Source organism: Aedes albopictus, chromosome 1 (genome assembly GCF_035046485.1).
Source record: "Aedes albopictus strain Foshan chromosome 1, AalbF5, whole genome shotgun sequence".
In the NCBI taxonomy this organism is placed as follows: Eukaryota; Metazoa; Arthropoda; class Insecta; order Diptera; family Culicidae; genus Aedes; species Aedes albopictus.
In genome coordinates this window covers 326,321,280-326,341,276 of record NC_085136.1, presented here as the reverse complement: position 1 = coordinate 326,341,276, position 19,997 = coordinate 326,321,280, and the positions used below count along the sequence as shown (strand labels likewise).

The 19,997-nt window shown below is 39.9% G+C and overlaps 1 protein-coding gene across 3 annotated transcripts in view; it reads left to right on the top strand.

Annotated features, from left to right (window-relative positions):
* The first annotated feature begins 8,782 nt into the window (after nucleotides 1-8,782).
* Nucleotides 8,783-19,997, top strand: part of LOC109416059 (leucine-rich repeat-containing protein 40) — a 23,349-nt gene continuing 12,134 nt past the window's right edge. The window contains exons 1-2 of one of the 3 annotated variants that reach the window (XM_029867659.2): nucleotides 8,783-9,118; nucleotides 10,156-10,346. In XM_029867659.2, the coding sequence (XP_029723519.2) occupies nucleotides 8,956-9,118; nucleotides 10,156-10,346 (354 nt within the window). In that variant the 5' untranslated portion in view covers nucleotides 8,783-8,955. The other 2 variants (XM_029867660.2, XM_019690021.3) reach the window with 2 other exon arrangements.

The following is a 19,997-nucleotide window of genomic DNA, read 5'->3' as shown; positions in this document are numbered from 1 at the left end:
AATCCGAAGAGAAAATCGATGAAAAGAAATCGATCATTGTATATACGCCTGTATGATTCTAAACGCGAGAGATGCAAAATGGTCGCTGATAGAGGAAGCTCTCTGTTGATAACTGTGGAAGTGCTCATTGAACACTAAGCAAAGAAGTAGCTTTATATCAGTAAGGACATTACGTCAAGAAAAAAAAAGAAGAATAGAAGAAGAAGAAGAAGAAGAAGAAGAAGAAGAAGAAGAATAGGAAGAAGAAGAAGAAGAAGAAAGAATATAAGAAGAAGAAGAAAGAATAGAAGAAGAAGAAGAAGAAGAAGAAGAAGAAGAAGAAGAATGAGCAGATGCAACAAGCTTTGCGCGTGAAGATCTGCATTTTTGGAAGCTTTCAGATGTAAAGGGGCTAGTGTCAGAGATATTTCACGAGAGTTTCAAGGAGCAGCGTTTCGATGAGCCTCTCAGATGAGTTTCACAGAAGTTTCATGGGGGAATACAGAGGCATTTCAAGGGCGTTTCTGAGGCATTTTGGGGAACTTCTGACCGTATTCAGGGCGTTTCAGGGGGATTTAAAAGGATTCAGAGGCTCTCAGGTGGATTTCACGGAGATTACATGGGAGTTTCAGAGTTAAAGCGCCATTCAAAGCATTGCACGGCGTTTCAGGAAGTTTCAGATGGATTTATGGAGGCTTCAGAGACTCTCAGGTGGATTCCACTGATAGGGGTTTCAGAGGCGTGTCGAAGCGTATCAAGGCGTTTCAATGCGTTTCAGGAGGTTCCCATGACGGTTTAAGGGGGCTTCAATTCAGAGGCTTTCAGGTGAATTTCACGGAAGTTTCATGAGAATTTCACGGAAGGTTCATGAGAATTTCAGATGCGTTCTAAAGCACTTCAATGTGTTTCAAGTCGTTTCAGGTGGATTCAGGGAGCTTTTAGAGGGCTTCAGAGGCTCTCAAGCTTGCTCTGGAGATTACAGAAGCGTTTTAAAGCATTTCAAGGCATTTCAGGGCGGTTCAGGTACTTTCAGAGGGATTTTTGGAGGCTTCAGAGACTCTTAGGTGAATTTCACTGGTTGGAGCTTCAGAGGCGATTCGAAGAGTTTCGATCAAAATTTAATAGAGCTGCTGTCATGGTAAAATCAGAGCTAGTTGGTTAAGGTTCCCCAATTTCAGCACCCTTCATTGGTACATTCCCATGGATGAATTCCTGGTGGAATATCTGAAGGAACCGCTTGAGCAATTCCTGAAGGAACTGTTGGAACAACTTCTGAAATACCATGTTGGAATTTCTGAAGTAATTCTAGCAATATTAAAGAAGTTTCTAAAGATATTTCCAAAAGTATCGCTGAAAAAAATTTAGAAAGAATTAAATAAATTCTGCAGAAAAATCCAAATGAATTTTTGAAAGAATTTCTGGAAAAAAAAATATTATGTGTCCAGGAAAAAAACTTCAAAAAGCACATGACAATTCAGTGCAAAGCTTTTTGCAGCATACGAGGGACGGTGCATGTTAATGTGATTTTTTTTGTGAAGAAGAATTTCGTCAAATTTAAAAGTACAATGTCATGTCTTAAAAATTAATTAACAAGATCTCCTGAAGAAGGCTGAGTTCAATGGCTGAGACGTCGGAATTGAACAAGTAGGTGGCACTTGTCTCAAATAAACGTAGGACTGAAAAGCCACCTGAAAACAGAAAAAAAGCAGTCATATTTAAGAATCTAAAGATGGGTTTTCTGAAGAATTTCCAGGAGGAATACCTTACGAAACACTTGGAAACCCCTGGCGGTATACCTAACAAAATCTCATGAGATATTTTTGTAAAAAAAAACCTGGAGAAATTCCCTTAAAAACCTAATCAATTTTTAAATGAATTGCTGGAGAAATCCATAGAGAAATTCCTAGAGGTACGCTTGGAGGGAAACCTGGAGTAATATCTGAGAAAATACATAGGAGTTTGAGAAAATACATGGAATTTGTGATCAAATCTGTGTGTGAATTCCTGCAGGAATCTCTGCAAGAGTGTCGTCCAGCCTTTTCGTATGAATCCTTATAAAAATCTCTGAAAGATTCTGTAGAAAAAAAATGTAATGGAATCTTTGGAGAATTTTATGAGACTTTCTTAAGAAAGCTCTGCGGCAATTTCTGGAAGACAAATGTCTTGCAGGACTTAGAGGAATGTGAAGAAATCTTGGGTATACCCTCAACAATCTCTGGCAGAATTTTTAAAGCAATCCTTGAAGAAAGTTCTTTAGAAAGCTTCTGAAAAAATTTGTAAGTAATTCTGAATTACTGATTCTTAATGTACTTGTAAATCATTTTCAAAAAAAAAATCCATGCAGTATTTTCGAAAAAGTTCATGGAAGGTCTTCTAGATGAATGCTTTGAATAATTTCTGCAGTGATCTGTATGACAAAAAATTCTGTAAAATTTCGTAGATGAATTTCTGGAATAATCTATGCAAGATTTGTTGAACAGATTTCTTGAAGTATTATCTAAAGGAATCCATGCTGTGTGGTACTTAATCTGCATAGTTATTCGACACACATGCAACATTTTTTATCCATGCAAGACTCTTAAGGAGTTCTTGGAGAAATGTCAAAGGACATTTTTAAAGTGAATCTACGAGGAGTATCCAAAGGAGTCCCTGAACGAATTGCTTAATAAATCCCTGGTATATTTTCTCAAAAACTCGGATTTTGTTAATAAATCCTAGGATGGATTTTAGTAATGGTCCGTGAAAGAATAATTGGAAAACCGGTGGAAGTTCAAAGTAATCCTTGGAGAAATTTGTAAAGAAATCTCTGGAGATATTTTTGCAGAAATTATTAGAGTCGAATTAATAGTAAAAGCCATGGGAGATTTTCTGAAACAATCCCTTGTTTCTAAAGAAATTCCAGGAAGATTTTCTGACAGAAGCATAGCATAGCATAGCATAGCATAGCATGAATACTTGCACAAATCTTGGATGGAGTTGCAAAGTTGAATATTTCCATTGACATTGCTGATGTCGCTACTATCTACAATGTTATAGATTCACTCAGCTCCACACACCTGGCCAAGTCCTTGCAAGCATTTATAAATCCCTTGATCAACTTAGAAAGAGTCCAGAACTGAAGCATCTTCCAATAGATGAAAGGATGTTGAAAATAGCGAATTTTCAACTTTTAAAAAGTTATAAAGTAAATATACTGAAGTAGAATTATTTATAAATAAATAATATTGGAAAGATCTCACCAATTGTTGTGGGGTTTTTGTGGTTCAATGCCGATCATCTAATTGTCTTGATTAATGTTCTTCTCTGTAAAGAACAACACAATACTCAGCAAAGAATAACACAATACTGAACACTAAACACCCGCGCATCTATTGTTATGATTTTCACTCGAGACAATAGCGAACGTGATCGATTATGCTGCCATACTCACCCCTTACAGGAGCGATGCATGTACAGCAAAGAACAACACAATACTCTCCAGGAAGATTTTCTGACAGAAGTTCAAATTTTCTAAAACAAACTCCGGAGAAAGTTTTGGAATAAACTCATGGAAGGTCATTTGAGAAAATGCTTGAGGGAATTTCCGAAGAATTTTCCGAAAAAAATAAGAAAGATCCCTAGAAAAGAAATCCTTAGAGAATTTTTGGCAGAAACTCATACGCATTTTTTTTACACAAGTCTGCGTAAAACTTCTAGAAGAATCCCCATTGGAATTTCTGGAGAAATTGGAAGTTGCTGTGGAAATTTTTGGTAAAATCCTTGGAAGGATTTCCAAAGTAAACCCAGTACAATTTTTTGAAAGAACTTTTGAAACATTTTCTGGAAACTCTGGAATAGTTTCTCAAGGCATTGCTGAATAAGTGTCCAAAGAAGTTTCTTAAGGAATCTCTGAAAGAGTTTTGAAAGAAACCATTGAGAAATTTCTGTTCAAATTCATGGATTTTTGTTGAAAAAAAGAGAAATTTCAGAAGTAAACCATTCAAATTTGTGGAATAAGAGGAATATCTAAAACAAATCCCTGAAGATAACTTCCGAATGTATCCATGGAAGACTTTATGAAAGAATCGGTGAGGGAATTTTTGGCCAAATACTAGAACTTGGGGCTGCAAAACGGTGAGTCGAAAAGAAGAGCGTCCAACATAGCTCTGGTCCTCACAAGTTCCTATCTCATGTTTGCGCGGGTCAAGCGATGACAAATACCGCCAACTTAGAGTTGTGTGCTTAGCTGTTGTCATTATGACTTCAGCTAGATTGAGGAGGTACGTCTCGAGCGTCTGTTCACCAAGGAGGTGCGGCTCAAACAGTGTCTGTTCTGGCGTCCTGCGGCTGAGTATGAAATGCTACTCCACCGGAAGCTATACCTAAGGTGGCAGCCCCGCCACGGTGGATAGGGGACCTTAGGCCAACAACCTATTGTTTCCGAAACCCAAAAAAACGTTACTGAAACCGAAAATGAAAGATTACGAATTGATTGAACGGCAACGACTTTTAGCGCGAAACGACGGACAAGAATTGGAACTTAAATGTATTAACCCTAGCCCAGCAGGGTAAACTGACACAACTAGCCAATGAGGCATACCGTATGAAGCTTGAGATCCTAGGACTAAGCGAAGTCCGTTGGCCGAACTTTGGAGAACACAGATTGGCGTCGGGTCAAATTCTGCTATATTCTGGTCTACGAGGTGAACACGCTCCTCGCCACCGTGGAGTTGGTTTCCTGCTCAGCGCTCACGCCCACGCAGTGCTGATGAAGTGGGAACCTATTAATGAGAGGATAGTTGTAGCCAGATTCAGAACACGGATTCGAAACCTCACCATGATCCAATGTTACGCGCCAACCGATGCTGCCGAATTGCAAGATAAAGAGAAGTTTTACAGTCAACTGAATGCTGTCGTGGACAAGATTCCGAAAGGTGATATCAAGATCCTCATGGGCGACTTCAACGCGAAGGTTGCTTCCAACAACTCGAACTATGAGCGCGTAATGGGACGCCATGGTCCCGGAGAAATGAGCGAAAATGGAGAGCTGTTTGGCAACAATGACATGGTGATTGGGGGATCGCTCTTTCCTCATCTACCAGTGCACAAAGGGTTTCCCGTGATGGCGTCACGGAAAATCAAATGGACCACATCTTCTTCTTCTTCTTGGCGTAACGTCCTCACTGGGACAAAGCCTGCTTCTCAGCTTAGTGTTCTATGAGCACTTCCACAGTTATTAACTGAGAGCTTCCTCTGCCAATGACCATTTTGCATGTGTATATCGTGTGGCAGGCACGAAGATACTCTATGCCCAAGGAAGTCAAGGAAATTTCCTTTACGAAAAGATCCTGGACCGACCGGGAATCGAACCCGTCACCCTCAGCATGGTCATGCTGAATACCCGTGCGTTTACCGCCTCGGCTATATGGACCACATCTGCATCCGCAGAAAATGGAGATGGAGAGTTCTTGATGTGCGGATGAAAAGTAGCGCCGACATTGCGTTCGACCATCATCTCCTAATCGGCGAGATCCGACTGCGCATTGCTAGGATCCATCGATAGGAGGAGAAAATTGGGCGCCGGTTCAACACACGCCGGCTGAAAGACGCTGCGGTGAAAAGGTCCTTCGTCGAGGAGCTAGAGAACCGTGCTGTGGATATCCCAGAAGGTGAACGCGTAGAAGATCAATGGAGCGCCATCAAGAACGCCTTCATCGCCACCGGCGAGAATTTGAGTGAGCTACGCACCCGAAGAAAGCAGTGGATCACAGATGATACCTGGAGGAAGATAGAGAAGCGAAGGAACGCCGAAGCCACGATAGAGCGAGCGGAAACACTAGGAGCCAAAGCCGTGGCCCGTTAGCGCTATTCGGCTCTCGAGAAGGAAGTGAAACGCTCATGTTGACGGGATAAAAGAGCGTGGGCGGACTCCCTAGCCGACGAAGGCGAGACATTTTCGGTCGACAGGATACAAGGCGTTTAAGTAAAGGTACCCAAAAAGGGTGACCTGAATGTATGCGATAATTGGCGGGGCATCATGTTAGTGTGTATCGCTCGCAAAGTCCTCTGCAAACTGATCCTTAACCGGATACAGGAGAAGATTGACGCAACTCTCCGACGGCAGCAAACAAGATTCCGTGCCGGACGATCCTGTGTGGACCACATTGTCACGCTCCGTATTATTCTGGAGCAAATCAAAGAATTGCAAGAGTCCTTCTACCTGGTGTTTATTGATTACGGAAAAGCTTTCGACCGTCTCAATCACGGAAACAAGTGGGAAGCCCTCAGGAGCAAGGGTATCCCTAAGAAAATCATCGACCTCATTGTAGCACTAGCGTGGTTCAAAAAATCGTTTTTGCTCCACACTGCTTATTCGATTCCTAGCCAGATTGTATGCCTTCTCACAAAATTTGAGCTCATTTGGTTGAAAATTGAGACTGCACAAGCCCGTCAAAGTTTGTATGGGAATTACTATGGGAAAACGATGTTTTTCGTTCAATCAACCGTAGCATTTCCACAAGTGCCCTATTGGGTTAGTCAACCCTTGGTAATACTAGGCTACTCTATCAGCTACAACTTTGCCGAAGACCGCATTCAAATCGGACGCCTCTATAATTAGTTATCGATTTGTATCCAACTGGGCAAACTTTAGCTATGATCCTCCAGCTTCCCTGCAGGCAACATTGCTGCATATAGCGCCAAAGATAGCACACTGAAATCATGGCTACTATGTTCCACTGCAGAATGCAGTGATGCCCACCGAATAGTTTAACCATCATCAATAAAGATTTCGATTCTGGATAAAAATCGGTAACTAATTAATGAGGCGTCCAATTTGAATGCGGTCTTCGGCAATGTTGTAGCTGATAGAGTAGCCTAGGATTACCAAGGGTCGACTAGCCCACTAGGGCACTTGGGGAAATGCTACGGTTGATTGAATTAAAAACATCGTTTTCCCATAGTAATTCCCATACAAACTTTGACGAGCTTGTGCAGTCTCAATTTTCAACCAAATGAGCTCAAATTTTGTGAGAAGGCATATAATCTGTTTAGGAATCGAATAAGCGGTGTGGAGCAAAAACGATTTTTTGAACCACGCTATTGTAGCACAGTACAGGGCATTTTCGTGCAGAGTACTGCACATCGGTGTTTTGTCCGATCCCATCCGGGTCGTTGCTGGAGTGAGGCAAAGATGTTTACTATCACCACTACTGTTCCTCATCGTAATCGACGAGATCCTGGTTGGTGCGATTGACCGTGAACCAAATCGTGGATTGCTGTGGCAGGCCATTACCATGGAGCACCTAAATGACTTAGGATTGGCTGATAACGTTGCTCTTCTAGCTCAACGGCGCTCTGATATGCAGAGCAAGCTCGATGATCTTGTCAATCGCTCCTCAGCGGCAGGTCTTACCATCAACGTCATCAAGACCAAATCGTTGGATGTAAACACGGTCAACCCTTCCAGCTTTACGGTAGCTGGACAATCAGTGGAGAATGTTGAAAGCTTCCAATATCTTGATAGCCAAATGGTGGTCGATGGCGGCACCAAGATCGACATAGGTGCACGGATCAAGAAGGCGAGGCCTGCTATTGCGAGTTTAAGAAATGTATGGAAAAGCAACCAGATTAGTCGACGCACCAAAATCCGAATTTTCAACTCGAACGTGAAATCTGTGCTGCTGTACGCCAGTGAAACCTGGTGTGCATCAGTGGAGAACACTCAACGGCTACAGGAAAGATTTTCCACTATAACTCGTAAGTTCGACCGTAAACCCTCAAATATTTTTGCATATTCGGATTCCTTGTAAAATTTCGAATAAGTCTTATCTGTTGAACAGTTCTCGCGTTTAGTATCATACAGGCGTATCTACAATGATCGATTTCTCTTCGTCGATTTTCTCTTCGGATTATTCCGGAAAATACGACCAATATTCGGATGATCCCCCGGTGTATTTCGGTGAGTGACAACTAGGACTAGCATCTAAAACAACGAAAACAACCAAAAATGATTTGCAGGCCAAGTTATTAGCCGAAGAGAAAATCGATGAAGAGAAATCGATCATTGTAGATACGCCTGTATGATACTGAGCGCGAGAGTTAATTTTCATTGGGAAAGTATGTTTAAAATGGGAATTAGTAGCGTGACGTTTCAACGTTGTGACGTCACGGTAGAATGTGTCAGGTTCTTTTTCCCCACCGACAAAGTTAATCAAAAATCAATCGCAAGTCACGTTACAATTTATCCGATGAATTTATCACAGAGTAAAGTTTCTCAAAAATGTTTCATCTACGTATCATGCCTTGCAGTTTGCTCAGAATTATGCTTAGCATGATAGTGGCAATTACTCAGAGATAGAAATCAGATATTAGCCTGTACAGCCTTTGATGCTGTCTTGCTCACTCCCACAAGAAATTTGATGTTTATTGAGGTCCCCGATTTCAAAATTTCTGAAGGAGTGAGGAAGACAGCATCAAATGGTGCACAGGCTTATTGGAACACATTCACATAATAGGACATAAACCCTATTAAAACTTGTACGCAACATCGCATGCTATAAATAATTTCTTCTACATACATGAGCTTCTCGTTTAACTCAATGAGCATACCTTTGACTGCGTATCGTGTATCTATGATTAGTATGGTTCAACCATTTGGGAAAGCCTTGTAATCTACTGTCTGTCTTATCATTACAAAAAATCAGCTGTTATTAAATGGCCCTATCTTTCTCAGATGTTCCAGTAATGCGTTTTCGCAATTCTATTTTTGTTTTCGGCCATTCACCAGCAAGATACTGAGTTTAAAGAGATACTCAAACGGCAAATCTTACTCTGCGAAGACAACAACTGCGATTGCAAAAAAAAAAGACCACTCTATAACTCGTTAACAGCATTAGTTTCAATTAGACTGCAGTTCGCTGCGCTAACAGTTAGTCAGTGAGGTCACTGCGTTGGTAAATTGGTTGCAGTCAGTCACCGCCATCGATCTCAGCAATCATGAAGCCCCGTGTCGTGCGTAGTCGAATCCGCCAGCAGGAACTGAACCCAGTCTTCCACTGGCAAGATAAAACCGAAGATGACAAAGTGCTTAGCAAAACCAAGATCAAGCAAGCGCTCAAATCGGGGGTGCTGAATCTGTCCGGGCAGGGATTGGCCACGGGTAAGTACTGCTGGGGTGGTGTGACATGTCCTTGAATAAGTGTCGAGCCGTGATCTCCTCTCATCGAATGCATGCTCTCCCGCAACGCGCGCCACAACAAAACATGCCCCCCCGCCGACTTTGATTGTTCACATCTATGATATAATATCGCGTCATAAACAAAAATAAAACCGACATAGATTTCAGCAAATCGGATAGTTCGAGGCAGATATGCGTTCCAGTTGGGTGGGTTTCTGCCGTGTACTTTATTGCGACGGAATTTCAGCTTAGCAGAGATCGATGCGATTTAGCTAATGATGGTATTCATCCGTTAAAAGGCAGTTGGGGCAGGGCTGGTATGGAACCACTTTTAATAGTTTTCTTCCATTTTTTTGAATGTTTTCAAGGGCTGGGTTATTATGCCGAATAGGGTAAATGATGATAATTGGACCTATTGAAAAACTAGACTACTATGTGAACATGATCTAGATGGTCTATAATCAAACCCTGCGCTGTAAGCTGTACCAGCCCTGCCACCACCTCTATTAAAAAAATCCAATTTCACGTTCTATTGGTTCCGTTTCGAACGACAAACTCCTAACGTCTAGCCTTTCCAGTACCTATGCCCGGAGTGTCGCGTTCAATCTACCGTTGGCCATTGTTCCGATCGTATGAGCTGAGATCACCGCTCTCCCGAGTCCCGAGTTGTCCGTCCATTGAGTCCATTGAGGGGGCGCACCCGAATAAAAGTCAGTGTACTAGCAGGAAAAGGATTCTTTTCCTGGTTTATCCTCGGGTCGATCAGCTACCTAATAGCTGCTTGTTGGCTCTTGGGCAAGCGGGCGCGCGTGCGTTTAGTTCTGAGTGCGAGCGAGTGTGGCGCGGTACGCCATGTGGTACAGTTTGTGTGAAGACCCGACGCCAACAAGCACCATGAGGGGATCGCGATCCCGGATCCCGTATCCGAAGCGGCGCTATCGCAAGATTCGGGGTCAGTTTGCCAGGGGCAGTGTGGATTGTGTTAATTGTAGGATTTTGTTGCGTTTTTGTCGTTGTAGTGCCGGAAAAAGTGTGGAATCTGAGCGACTCGGAGGATTGCGACAAGGAGGTTCGGTATGATCTGGATCGGTCGAACGAGGAGGAAAGCTGGTGGAACCAGAAAACGCTGACCAATTTGGATCTGAGTTCGAACGCGCTGACCAGCATCAGTGAAAATGTGAAGAATTTGGGTGATCTGACGGTGTTGAACGTAAGTGAACGAGAGGGTGTGAAGGAAGGGATTGAATGCGGGATGTGATCATAAAACAAATGAAGCGTACAAAGTATGCATTTCGAGATAAAATCAGATGTGGGAGTGTCAAAAGCAGTCTGTAAAGAATTGAGGAGTGTTTAAAGATGATGGAATGTTTGTGAGATGACATCATTCTGCAAAATGAGTTAGTTTATATATAAACCCCAAATTAATCCACTTAGCGTGGAAAGTGTCTTTCTCGTGCCTTCATAAACTATTTCATCAATGAGCGGAATTGAAGAATTTTTTTTTCGAATGCAATAAAACAGTAAGATAATCCCGGATATCTTCGCCATTCAAATTGTAATCACTAAAATGGTCATAACTCCAGAACGACTCAACCGATTTGCAATATGTACTCTGAGCATGCCTACCAGCTCTTTTATAGCTAAACGCACCAGTTTATTTAACCCTTGTTTGGTACAATTCGTTGAATAAAGTTTGGTTGTTCTTCATAAATCAGCATAGTACTGGTAGGGGTGGCCGATTCCTAGAAGATTAAGGATCGTTTACTCGTACATTATTTCTTCTGATCTCATTTTTTGTGCCTTTCTCGTACACCAAGTGTACTGACAGGCTATATAATCACTCAAAAAACGAATTTTCGATAGAAGGCTCGGAGGATCAAGTCACATATACCAATCAACTCAGTTCGACGAATTGAGGTGATGTATGTATGTGTGTGTGTGTGTATGTATGTCTGTGTACAAAAAGGTCACTCACTTTAAAGGCTCTTCCCAATCGAACCGGAATTTTACCGCATTGTTTGCTATTAAAAATAGTCCGGATCGGTCAAGGCGTTACGCAGTTATGGCCATTTGAGTGATCCGGACCAGTACCGGTAGAACTGGCCGTATATAAAACTTAACCAAGCCCCACAGACAAACAGACGTAACACTTCGAACATTTTTCGATTTAAATCATGGTCACGGAAACATATTCGCCCAATGCTAAAAATACTATGTTTGGCCGACCACCAACTAGGTGGCGGTAGTGGGCAAACGTCAAACTCAAACAAAAACTATGCAAGCGCCACGGTTGGGCAGTTGGCCAACTATCAAGTTTTGAAAAAGACCGTTAAATCGGCGTACGATGGGAATTATCAGAGTGTTACGTCTGTTTGTCTGTACAAGCCCCATCATGCGACAGGCGATTTGTGTAACCTTCAGCATGGTTGACCAATTTTGTGCACAAATTACACTGGAAGCCAGAAATTCCACGATGTCAGCCCAAAATTCAAAATTATAGCCTAATATTCAAGATAGCGGCTCCAAATTCAAGATGGTAGCTGCACAGAAATAAATATTCATGTAAAATTCAGTGAAAAATCATGCACATAAAAAGAATGCTAGAGTTAGTGCATATTTTCATGAGATATCATGTAAAATTACGTTACGTTCGTGGAAATTTCCGCTAATAGTCGCGTAACCCATTGGTGTCCATGATGGTTTATGCGATGGTTGGCGGAAATTTGCACGATGATAATGTAATTTTACATTATATTTCATGTTAAAGTGCACTAACTCTAGCATTCCCTTTATGTGCATGATTTCTCGCTGAATTTTAATTACATATTTTTTTCTGTGTGTTTAATGATGTTTAAGGCTCCAAAACCATGCAATGTGGGGTATATTTGGAAAGGGTAAATTGTCTGGAGTCCAAAAATGGCGACAAGAATATCAAAGATGGCGGTCTAAAATCCAAGATAGTGACCCAAAATTCTAGATGGCGTCTGTTTAATGAAGTTTTAGTCTCTAAAACCTTGCAATATGGGTATTTTTGGTATGGGGAAGATGTCCGAAATCCAAAAATGGCGGCCAGAATATATAATCTAACACCCAAGATGGCTGCTCCAAATTCAAGATGGCGGCTGTTTAATGGAGTTTTAAGCCATAAAACAATGCCATATGGGTGTGGGTATATTTGGAATGACGAAGATGTCCGGAGTTCAGAAATAACGACCAGAATATGCAAGATGGCGATCTAAAATCCAAAATGGCTGCTCTAAATTCATGACGGTTGTTTAATGGAGGCTTAGGAATACCATGTAATATGGGTACATTTGGTATGGGGAAGATGTCCGGAGTCCAAAATTGGTGGCCAGCATATCCATATCCAAGATGGCGGTCCAAAATCCAAGATGGCGGCTTCTTATTCAAGATGCAGCTGCTAATTGGTGTTTTAGGCTTTAAAACCATGCAATATGGATATAAGGAAAATATCCGGAGGCTAAAAATGGCCACCAAAATATTCAAAATGGAGGTAAATTCAAGGTGGCTACTCCAAATTCAAGTAGCGGCTGTTTAATGGAGTTTAAGGCTCCAAAACCTTTCAATATGGGTATATTTGATATGGGGTAGATATCCGGAAGCTAAAAATGGCGACCAGCATATTCATGATGGTCGTATAAAACTCAAAATGGCGGCTGTTAAATGAAGTTTTAGGCCCTAAAACCATGCCATATGGGTATAGTTGGCAAGGGCTTCCGAAGTTCGGAAATGGCACCCAGAATAACCAAAATTGAGGCTATTTAAGAGAATTTTAGACTCTGAAACCATTCAATATGGTTATATCTGGAATGGGGGAGAATTTCCTTAAGGCGGACTTAAATCCAATTTTTTAATAGTTTAAGAGTTTTTAAGAGCCAAAAGCCAAATAGACGATGTGATTTCTGGTGCCATGAAATGGTTTTTTGATAAACGTATGAACGTGCGATAACATCAACATTTGTTGAAATGGCTCTTTAGAGGCATTTTTGGAAGAATTCCTGGAGGAGTTTCTGGACTAATTCCTGAAGCAACTCTTGGAGGAATCTCTGAAAGAATAAAAATACCTGGATTGATTCCTGGAACAATTCCTGGAGGAATTCCTGGAATATTCCCTAGAGAAATTTGGCAAAAGTCTCTTGAAAAATTTCTGAACATTTTTTTCGATTAGCTTCCAGAAAAATCAATTGGAGGAATTCTTGGAGGGGTCCCTGGAGAAATCCCTACAGGAATTCCTGGAGGAATCCTGAAGAATTTCTCGGAGAACTTACTGGAGAAATTCCAGGAGAAATTAATGTAGGAATTTCTTAGAGAATTCTTTGATCACCTCGAGGGATTTCTGAAGGAATTCCTACAGGAATTACTGGAGTAATTCCTCAATGATTTCTTGAAGAAATTCTTGAGGGAGTCACTGGAGAAATGCCTGGATGAAACCCTGGATTCACTGAAAACCCTGGAACCCCCAATTCTTGGAGGAACACCTGGAGGAATCCCTAGCGTAATCCCCTAAGGATTCCCTAGAGGAATTTCTAAAAGAATGCCTGAGCAATTCTTGGAGATATGCCTGTAGGAATTCCTGGAGGAATCCCTGGAATTATTCTTGTAGGAATCTCTGGTGTAATTCCTGGAATAATCCCTGGAGGAATGCCTTGAGGAATTTTTTTAGGAACCCCTGAAGATATTACTGGAGGAATTTCTGAAGCAATGCCTGTAGGTAGGAATTCGAGGTGGAATCTCTAGAAGATTTTGAGGATTCTATTGTGAAATTCGTGGAGAAATCCTGAAGGAATCCTCAGAAAAAAAAAATCTGAATCCCGAAAACAGTTGCTGGGGGAAGTCCTGGTTTAATTCCTGGTGCATTTCCTGATAGAATTCCTGGAGGAATCTCAAGAAGATTTTCTAGGGGAATTCATGGAAGAATTTTTAATGTAATTCCTGAAGTTGTTCCTGAAAAAAAAAAAATACCATAGGAATTCTTGAATGATGCTCTGGAGATATTCTTGGAGGAATACCTGGAGGATTTCCTGAAGAAATTCCATGAGGAATCAAGTAAGCTATAATATGAGGAATTCCTAAGGAAATCCCAGGAGAGCTTTCTTAACGAAGAATGTATGTAGTAACAGATTAATAAAAAAAATCTGAAGGGATGTCTGAAATGTCAAAAACGCATTAGGCAGGACAAGGTTTACCAGGGACAGCAAGTTTTACTAGAATTATCCAAAGCTTTGATATATATCAGAAAACTTCAGCTGAATTTTTCTGTAATTCATTTCATTTCTTTAGTTCAACACTGAGTCAAAAATTTGCCGCCATAACATTCGATTTGTAAAGGCAGCTCTCCAACGTCGGTCACACCTAACAATCGTCAAATTCAGGATACTTCAATGTATCCGTAATTATCTCGGAAGGGCCATTCTTGCAGTAATTGCTTTTTGGCAAGAGTTCAGCAATAATTCCTCTGAAGATTCCTCCGCGTTTTTCTTCCCATGTACATCTTTAGAATTTTCTGAAGGAATTTCTCCGGAAATAGCATTGGGATTTCCCTCAGGTATTTTTCATTGGGAATCTTTCTAAAAAAATATTCTTAAAACTTTTCAAGAAATTATTTTGGGATTTTTTCCTGGAATTCCTCAAACAATTTCTTTAAAAGGTGCATTTTATTTTCGCAAAGATTCGAAGATTCTTTAAAATATTGCTCTTGAAATTCATGAAATTGTCCAAGAATTCTTCTAAAAAAATATTGTTGGAATTTCTCCAGGTTGTTTCCAACGTGTACTTCTCCATATATTCAGGATTTCACTCAGGTATTTATTCAGAAATTTCTTTTGAAAATTCTCAAGAGATTCTTGTGGAAGTTTCTACTAGTATTCCACCAGGGATTGCTTAAAATTTATTCAAACCTTTCTTTTGGGATTATTCCAGATGCTTCAGGAATTTCTCCGAAGGACCTATTAGCAACTTTTGCAGAAATTATTACAGAATCTATTTCTTGGCGTTTTGCAAAGAATTTTTTAAGAATTTCGTCTGACTACCCGTAAAGGTTTTTTCACCAGTTCTTTCCAGTAATTTTTCAAGAATTTCTTAAAACAAATTAGGTAATTTATCCGGTGGTTCTTTAACGAATTCCTTTGGGATTTTTTTTTTGCAGAATTTCCTTCGGAAAATTTTCTCTTCAGGTATTTTTGTATTTTAGGTATTTTACAAGAAATTCTTTTTAGAATTTCTCCAGAGGTGTCTCAAGGAGTTCTTCCGAAGATCAATTCAGAAAATCTTCCAGGCAACCATCCAAAATTTAAGAAGGGATTTCTACAAGTATTCCCTCAGTACCTTTTTCTGTAACTTCTGCTGGGATTTCTGCAGACATGTTTTAAGATCATTCTTCAGAATTCTACTACGGATTTCTTCAAGAATCCCTCCAAAAATTTCTCAAGCAATTTTTCTTTGCGATTAATGCTAGAGTTCCTCCAGAAGTTTCTCATATTTTTTTCTAAGGAGGTATCTAATGGAGTTTTTTCAGGTATTCTCCCGGACATTCAAAAACTAGCATTTTTCGTTCAGAAAATTTTCAAGAATATCTTCTAGGAATCTTCAAGGGATCCTTTTTTTAGAGAGTTCCTTCAGGCAATTCCCCAAGGATTTCTCCAGATATTCTTTCAGGAGTTCTTTCAAGATTTCTTCCAGTTATGTTTGGTGCGATTTCTGGAAGAAAATTTGAAAAAACAATCCCTGAGGGAAGATCTGAAGCATTTCCTGCAGGAATCTCTGAAGGAATCCCACGAGTCATTTTTGACTGACCCGGAAGAGCAATTTATTGGTATAATCCTTGAAAGAATTGAATTTTAGATGAAATTTTGAAGAAATAACCGAAAAACTCTATGAAACAAGCTTTGAAGAAATCCCCGATATTCCTGAAGAAATCTCTTAGACTCTGAAAAAATATCTGCGTAATATTTTGAAGGAATCCTTCAAGGGATTTCAGAAACAATGCGACCAGCAATTTCTGAAGGAGCTTCGTAAGAATGGCTGTAGAAATCTCAGGAAGTACTCTTGAATGAATCTCTAAAGGAGCGTTTGAAGAAACCTCAGAGATATTCTTGGAGGAATCCCAGGAGGAATTTCCGGATGAATTTCTTGGAGAAAAATACCTGTAGAAACTCCAGGTTAAAGCATTCTGAGGAAGTTTTAAGGAAAATTTCTGAAGAAATCCTCGAAAAAAAAATTCTTGCAGGATTTTCTGAAAATTTTCCTGGAGCAATCTGTGAACGTGTATCAGGAGGAGCTCTTCCCGGGTAGAGGAAAAGAGCTCAATAATGGCATATTTTGATATTGAGATCAAAATGTGATATTGGTTTGATTGACATAAGAGATAAAAGATCTAAAAATAATATCTGAAATTTACTCCTGGAACATCATCATTAGATCATATTTAGATTTTGCAAGATCTAACGAGTAGCAGCAAGCTATTCGTTTGATCTTGAAATATCAAATTTTGATATTGTTCAGATGTTTCAGAAATATTTTTCAGATTATATTTCCAGATATTTAATCTCTTATATTAATCAGATCAATGTCACGTTTTGATCGTCAGTATTTCACCTCTACCCGGGTTGTGAGAACACCTGGAGATACGTGTGGATAAGCTTCTGCAAAGATCCCTAGGAAAAAAAAACTCCCTGTAGAAGTTCGTAGAAAATATGTCTCAATAAATTTCTTAAAGAACCCTGAAGAAATACATCAAAGAATAACTGGAGGAAATCCTGAAGGTATTTCTGCATAAACCTGTAGAAATCTCCGGAGAAATTCACAACAAGTAATAATGCAAGAATCTCTGGAGGAATTTCTGCTGGATTTTCTGGATGAATCCCTAAAACAAATCCTGGACTTATTCCATTGAGAATTTTTAACGAGCAATTCCTGTACAAACCGTTGATGGACGTCTTGAAGAAATACTTGGCATATTTTTTTAGGAATCTCTTTTAAAATTTCTGAAAAAACACTGCTATTATTTATGGTACGAAACTTTGAAAGAATTTCTGAAGAAGTTCCTGTAGAAAATTTTGAATAAATCCCTAAAGACATTTCCAAAGGATTTTCTAAACGAAACCCTAGAAATATTTCCTGAGTATTCTCAATCAGATTTAGGATTAACCATATCCGAAAAAAACTCTGGAGAAATTTCTTAAATAATCTCTGAAAGATCTTCTGAAGAAACCGCTGAAGGAGTTTCTGCAAGAAACTTTGGTAGGTTATGAGACCGAACTTATGGAGCAATTTTGGAAGCAAGCCATAGAGTATTTCTTAACCCTAGTAGAGTGTTGGGGTCAATATGACACAGACAGGCACGCTGGACGTTCACTACACCACCGTGGTGCGAAAATCTCAACATCTTAGGAGGGTTAAAGGAATCCCTGGGCAAATTTATGGAAGAATCTCATAAAAAATCTGGGGGAATTTTCAGAAAGGGGATTCTGGGGATTGTCAGAAAGAACTTCTTTCGAAATTCCTAATAGAAATCAAGGGGAAATTCCTGAAGGAATCTCTGCGGATTACATGAAGCCATTTCTGGGGCAATTCCTGACGAAAATTTCAATCCAAGCAAAAATTCTTGGATAAGCGCCTTAAATTTCTGAAAGAATTTCAAGGGTAGTTATCAGGGGAACTCCTGAATAAATTTACGTTAAAATTATAGAAAAACCCCTAATGGAAATCCTTTAAGAACTCCTGAAGGGATTCATAGAGATATTTCTAAAAGAGGTTATAAGAATATTTCTGGGAAAATTACAGGGGAAATTGGAAATCCTTGAACAATTTCTGGAAGAATCTCTGTTGAAATCTTGAAGAGATTTCTGGAAAATTTCCGACAGAATTGCTGAGACAAGTTTTGGAGAAGCTTCTAAGTAAATTTTCGAAAAAAAAAAAGAAAATCCTGGAGGAATCTGTAGAGAATTCACGAAGGTATTTCTGAGAAAATTCCCAGAGGAATTCCTGAAAAATTTTCTGGAAGAATTTCTTAAAAACTTACTGAAAGAATTCCTGGGACAATCAGAAAAAAAACCCTTTGAAATTACTAACGGAAATCTCAAGGAAATTTCTAGGAGTATTATTTAGAGGAATTAAGGATGACATTTCTGAAGAAGTTTCTATGAAAATGTCTGGAGCAGTTTCGAGGAAAATTTCTAGGGAAATTCCCCGGGATATTTTTGAAAGATTTTTTGGGACAATTTCCAAAAGAATTCCTGAGGACATGTTCTAATGGATATTTTGAGGAAATGGCTGCAGGAATCTCTGAGGAATACTTGCTGGCTTTCTGGGGAATCCTTTAGGGAATTCCTGGAGGAATCCATGAGAGAGTTTCTTGAGAATCCCTGAGAAAGTTTCAAGAGGAATCCCTGAGATTGTTCTTATAGGGATCCCTGAGGGAGTTCCTAGAGGTATCCATGAGGGATTTCCTGGAGATATTGCTTCGGAGATTCTTCCATCAATTCCCACAGGGAACCCCCAGGAATCCCTTATGGGTTTCTTAAGGAACTACCTCACGAATACCTCTAGAAACTCCGACATGGATTCATCTAGGAACTTACCCAAGTTTACCTATAGGAACTCCCTCAGAGATTCTTCTAGAAACTTCTTCAGGGTTTTTTTTCAAGGAGCTCCTGGAATACTCCCGGGGGTTCTTCCTGAAATTCCTCATGTGATTTCTTCTTTTATTTCCCATGGAATTCTGGAGAAAATGTTGGATGAATTCCCGAAAAAATTTTCGGATGAATACTCTTAGAAATTTATGACGGAATTTCAGGAGGATTCCTGGAGGAATTCTCAAGAAACTTCAGGAGGAATTTCCGGAAGAATTTCTGAATGAATTCCTGGAATTTTTTTTGTAGGAATTCGCAGAGGAATTCTCTAAAGAATTACTTCAAAAACTTCCGGAGGAGTTTCTGGATTAATGTCATGACATGTTTCAATTACATTCCGTGACATTTTTTTTTTATCTTTGATTCAGTCTTCTGAAAATACGGGCTCAGATGAAATCCTTGAAGAAACTGACCGAAATATTGGAGTCTTTGGCACATCTATTAGACCTACTGCCGGATTTTTTGATTATGATAAATAAATGATACAGAAGTTCATAACTTTTTATCAAAATATAGCGAAACCTCTATGAGCCGATATTAAATGGACCATCGGCTTATGTAAATAATGAGTTATGGAATAGTTATTCGTTTTGAAAGTGGTTTGAAGGGTTGCACAATCGAACCAATAGTTTTTCCTAATTTGGAAAAACTTCACTATCAATTCGTGTTCTTAGTCTAACATGACATTCACGAAACGTGTTGTGAGGCAAGACAAGACAGTTATGGTTCTTGCAATCGTTAAATTACACAGAAAGAAGTTCTGGAAACTACACGTGATGTAAATATTAGAACGCTCAAATATCCATTTAATTGTGCATACAAGAATTTCTTGCACGCAAAGTTGTAGGTAAGCTCCATACTGCAGACACCATGTAATTTTACAATCCTATGGAGAATTCTGTTGTAAGCGATGGAGGTCATTTTGTTACAGCGAACTCGATGCAACAATTTTGAACTGTCTAGGGGGCAATATCCGACCCTTCCCGACGAATTCGGACTCTGTCCCGTCTACGGAGTTAGACATTATGACAAGCAAACGAATATCGACTCATAGTGGACGACTGTAATTCTAGTGGCGTGAGAGTCTCCTATGTGAGGTACGGTTCCACGACAAAAGGTCAAAGGTCAAAAGGTCGAAGGTCATAAGGTCGACGGTCAAAAGGTCGAAAGGACAAAAAGTCGAAGGGTCAAAAGGTCGAAGGGTCGAAAGG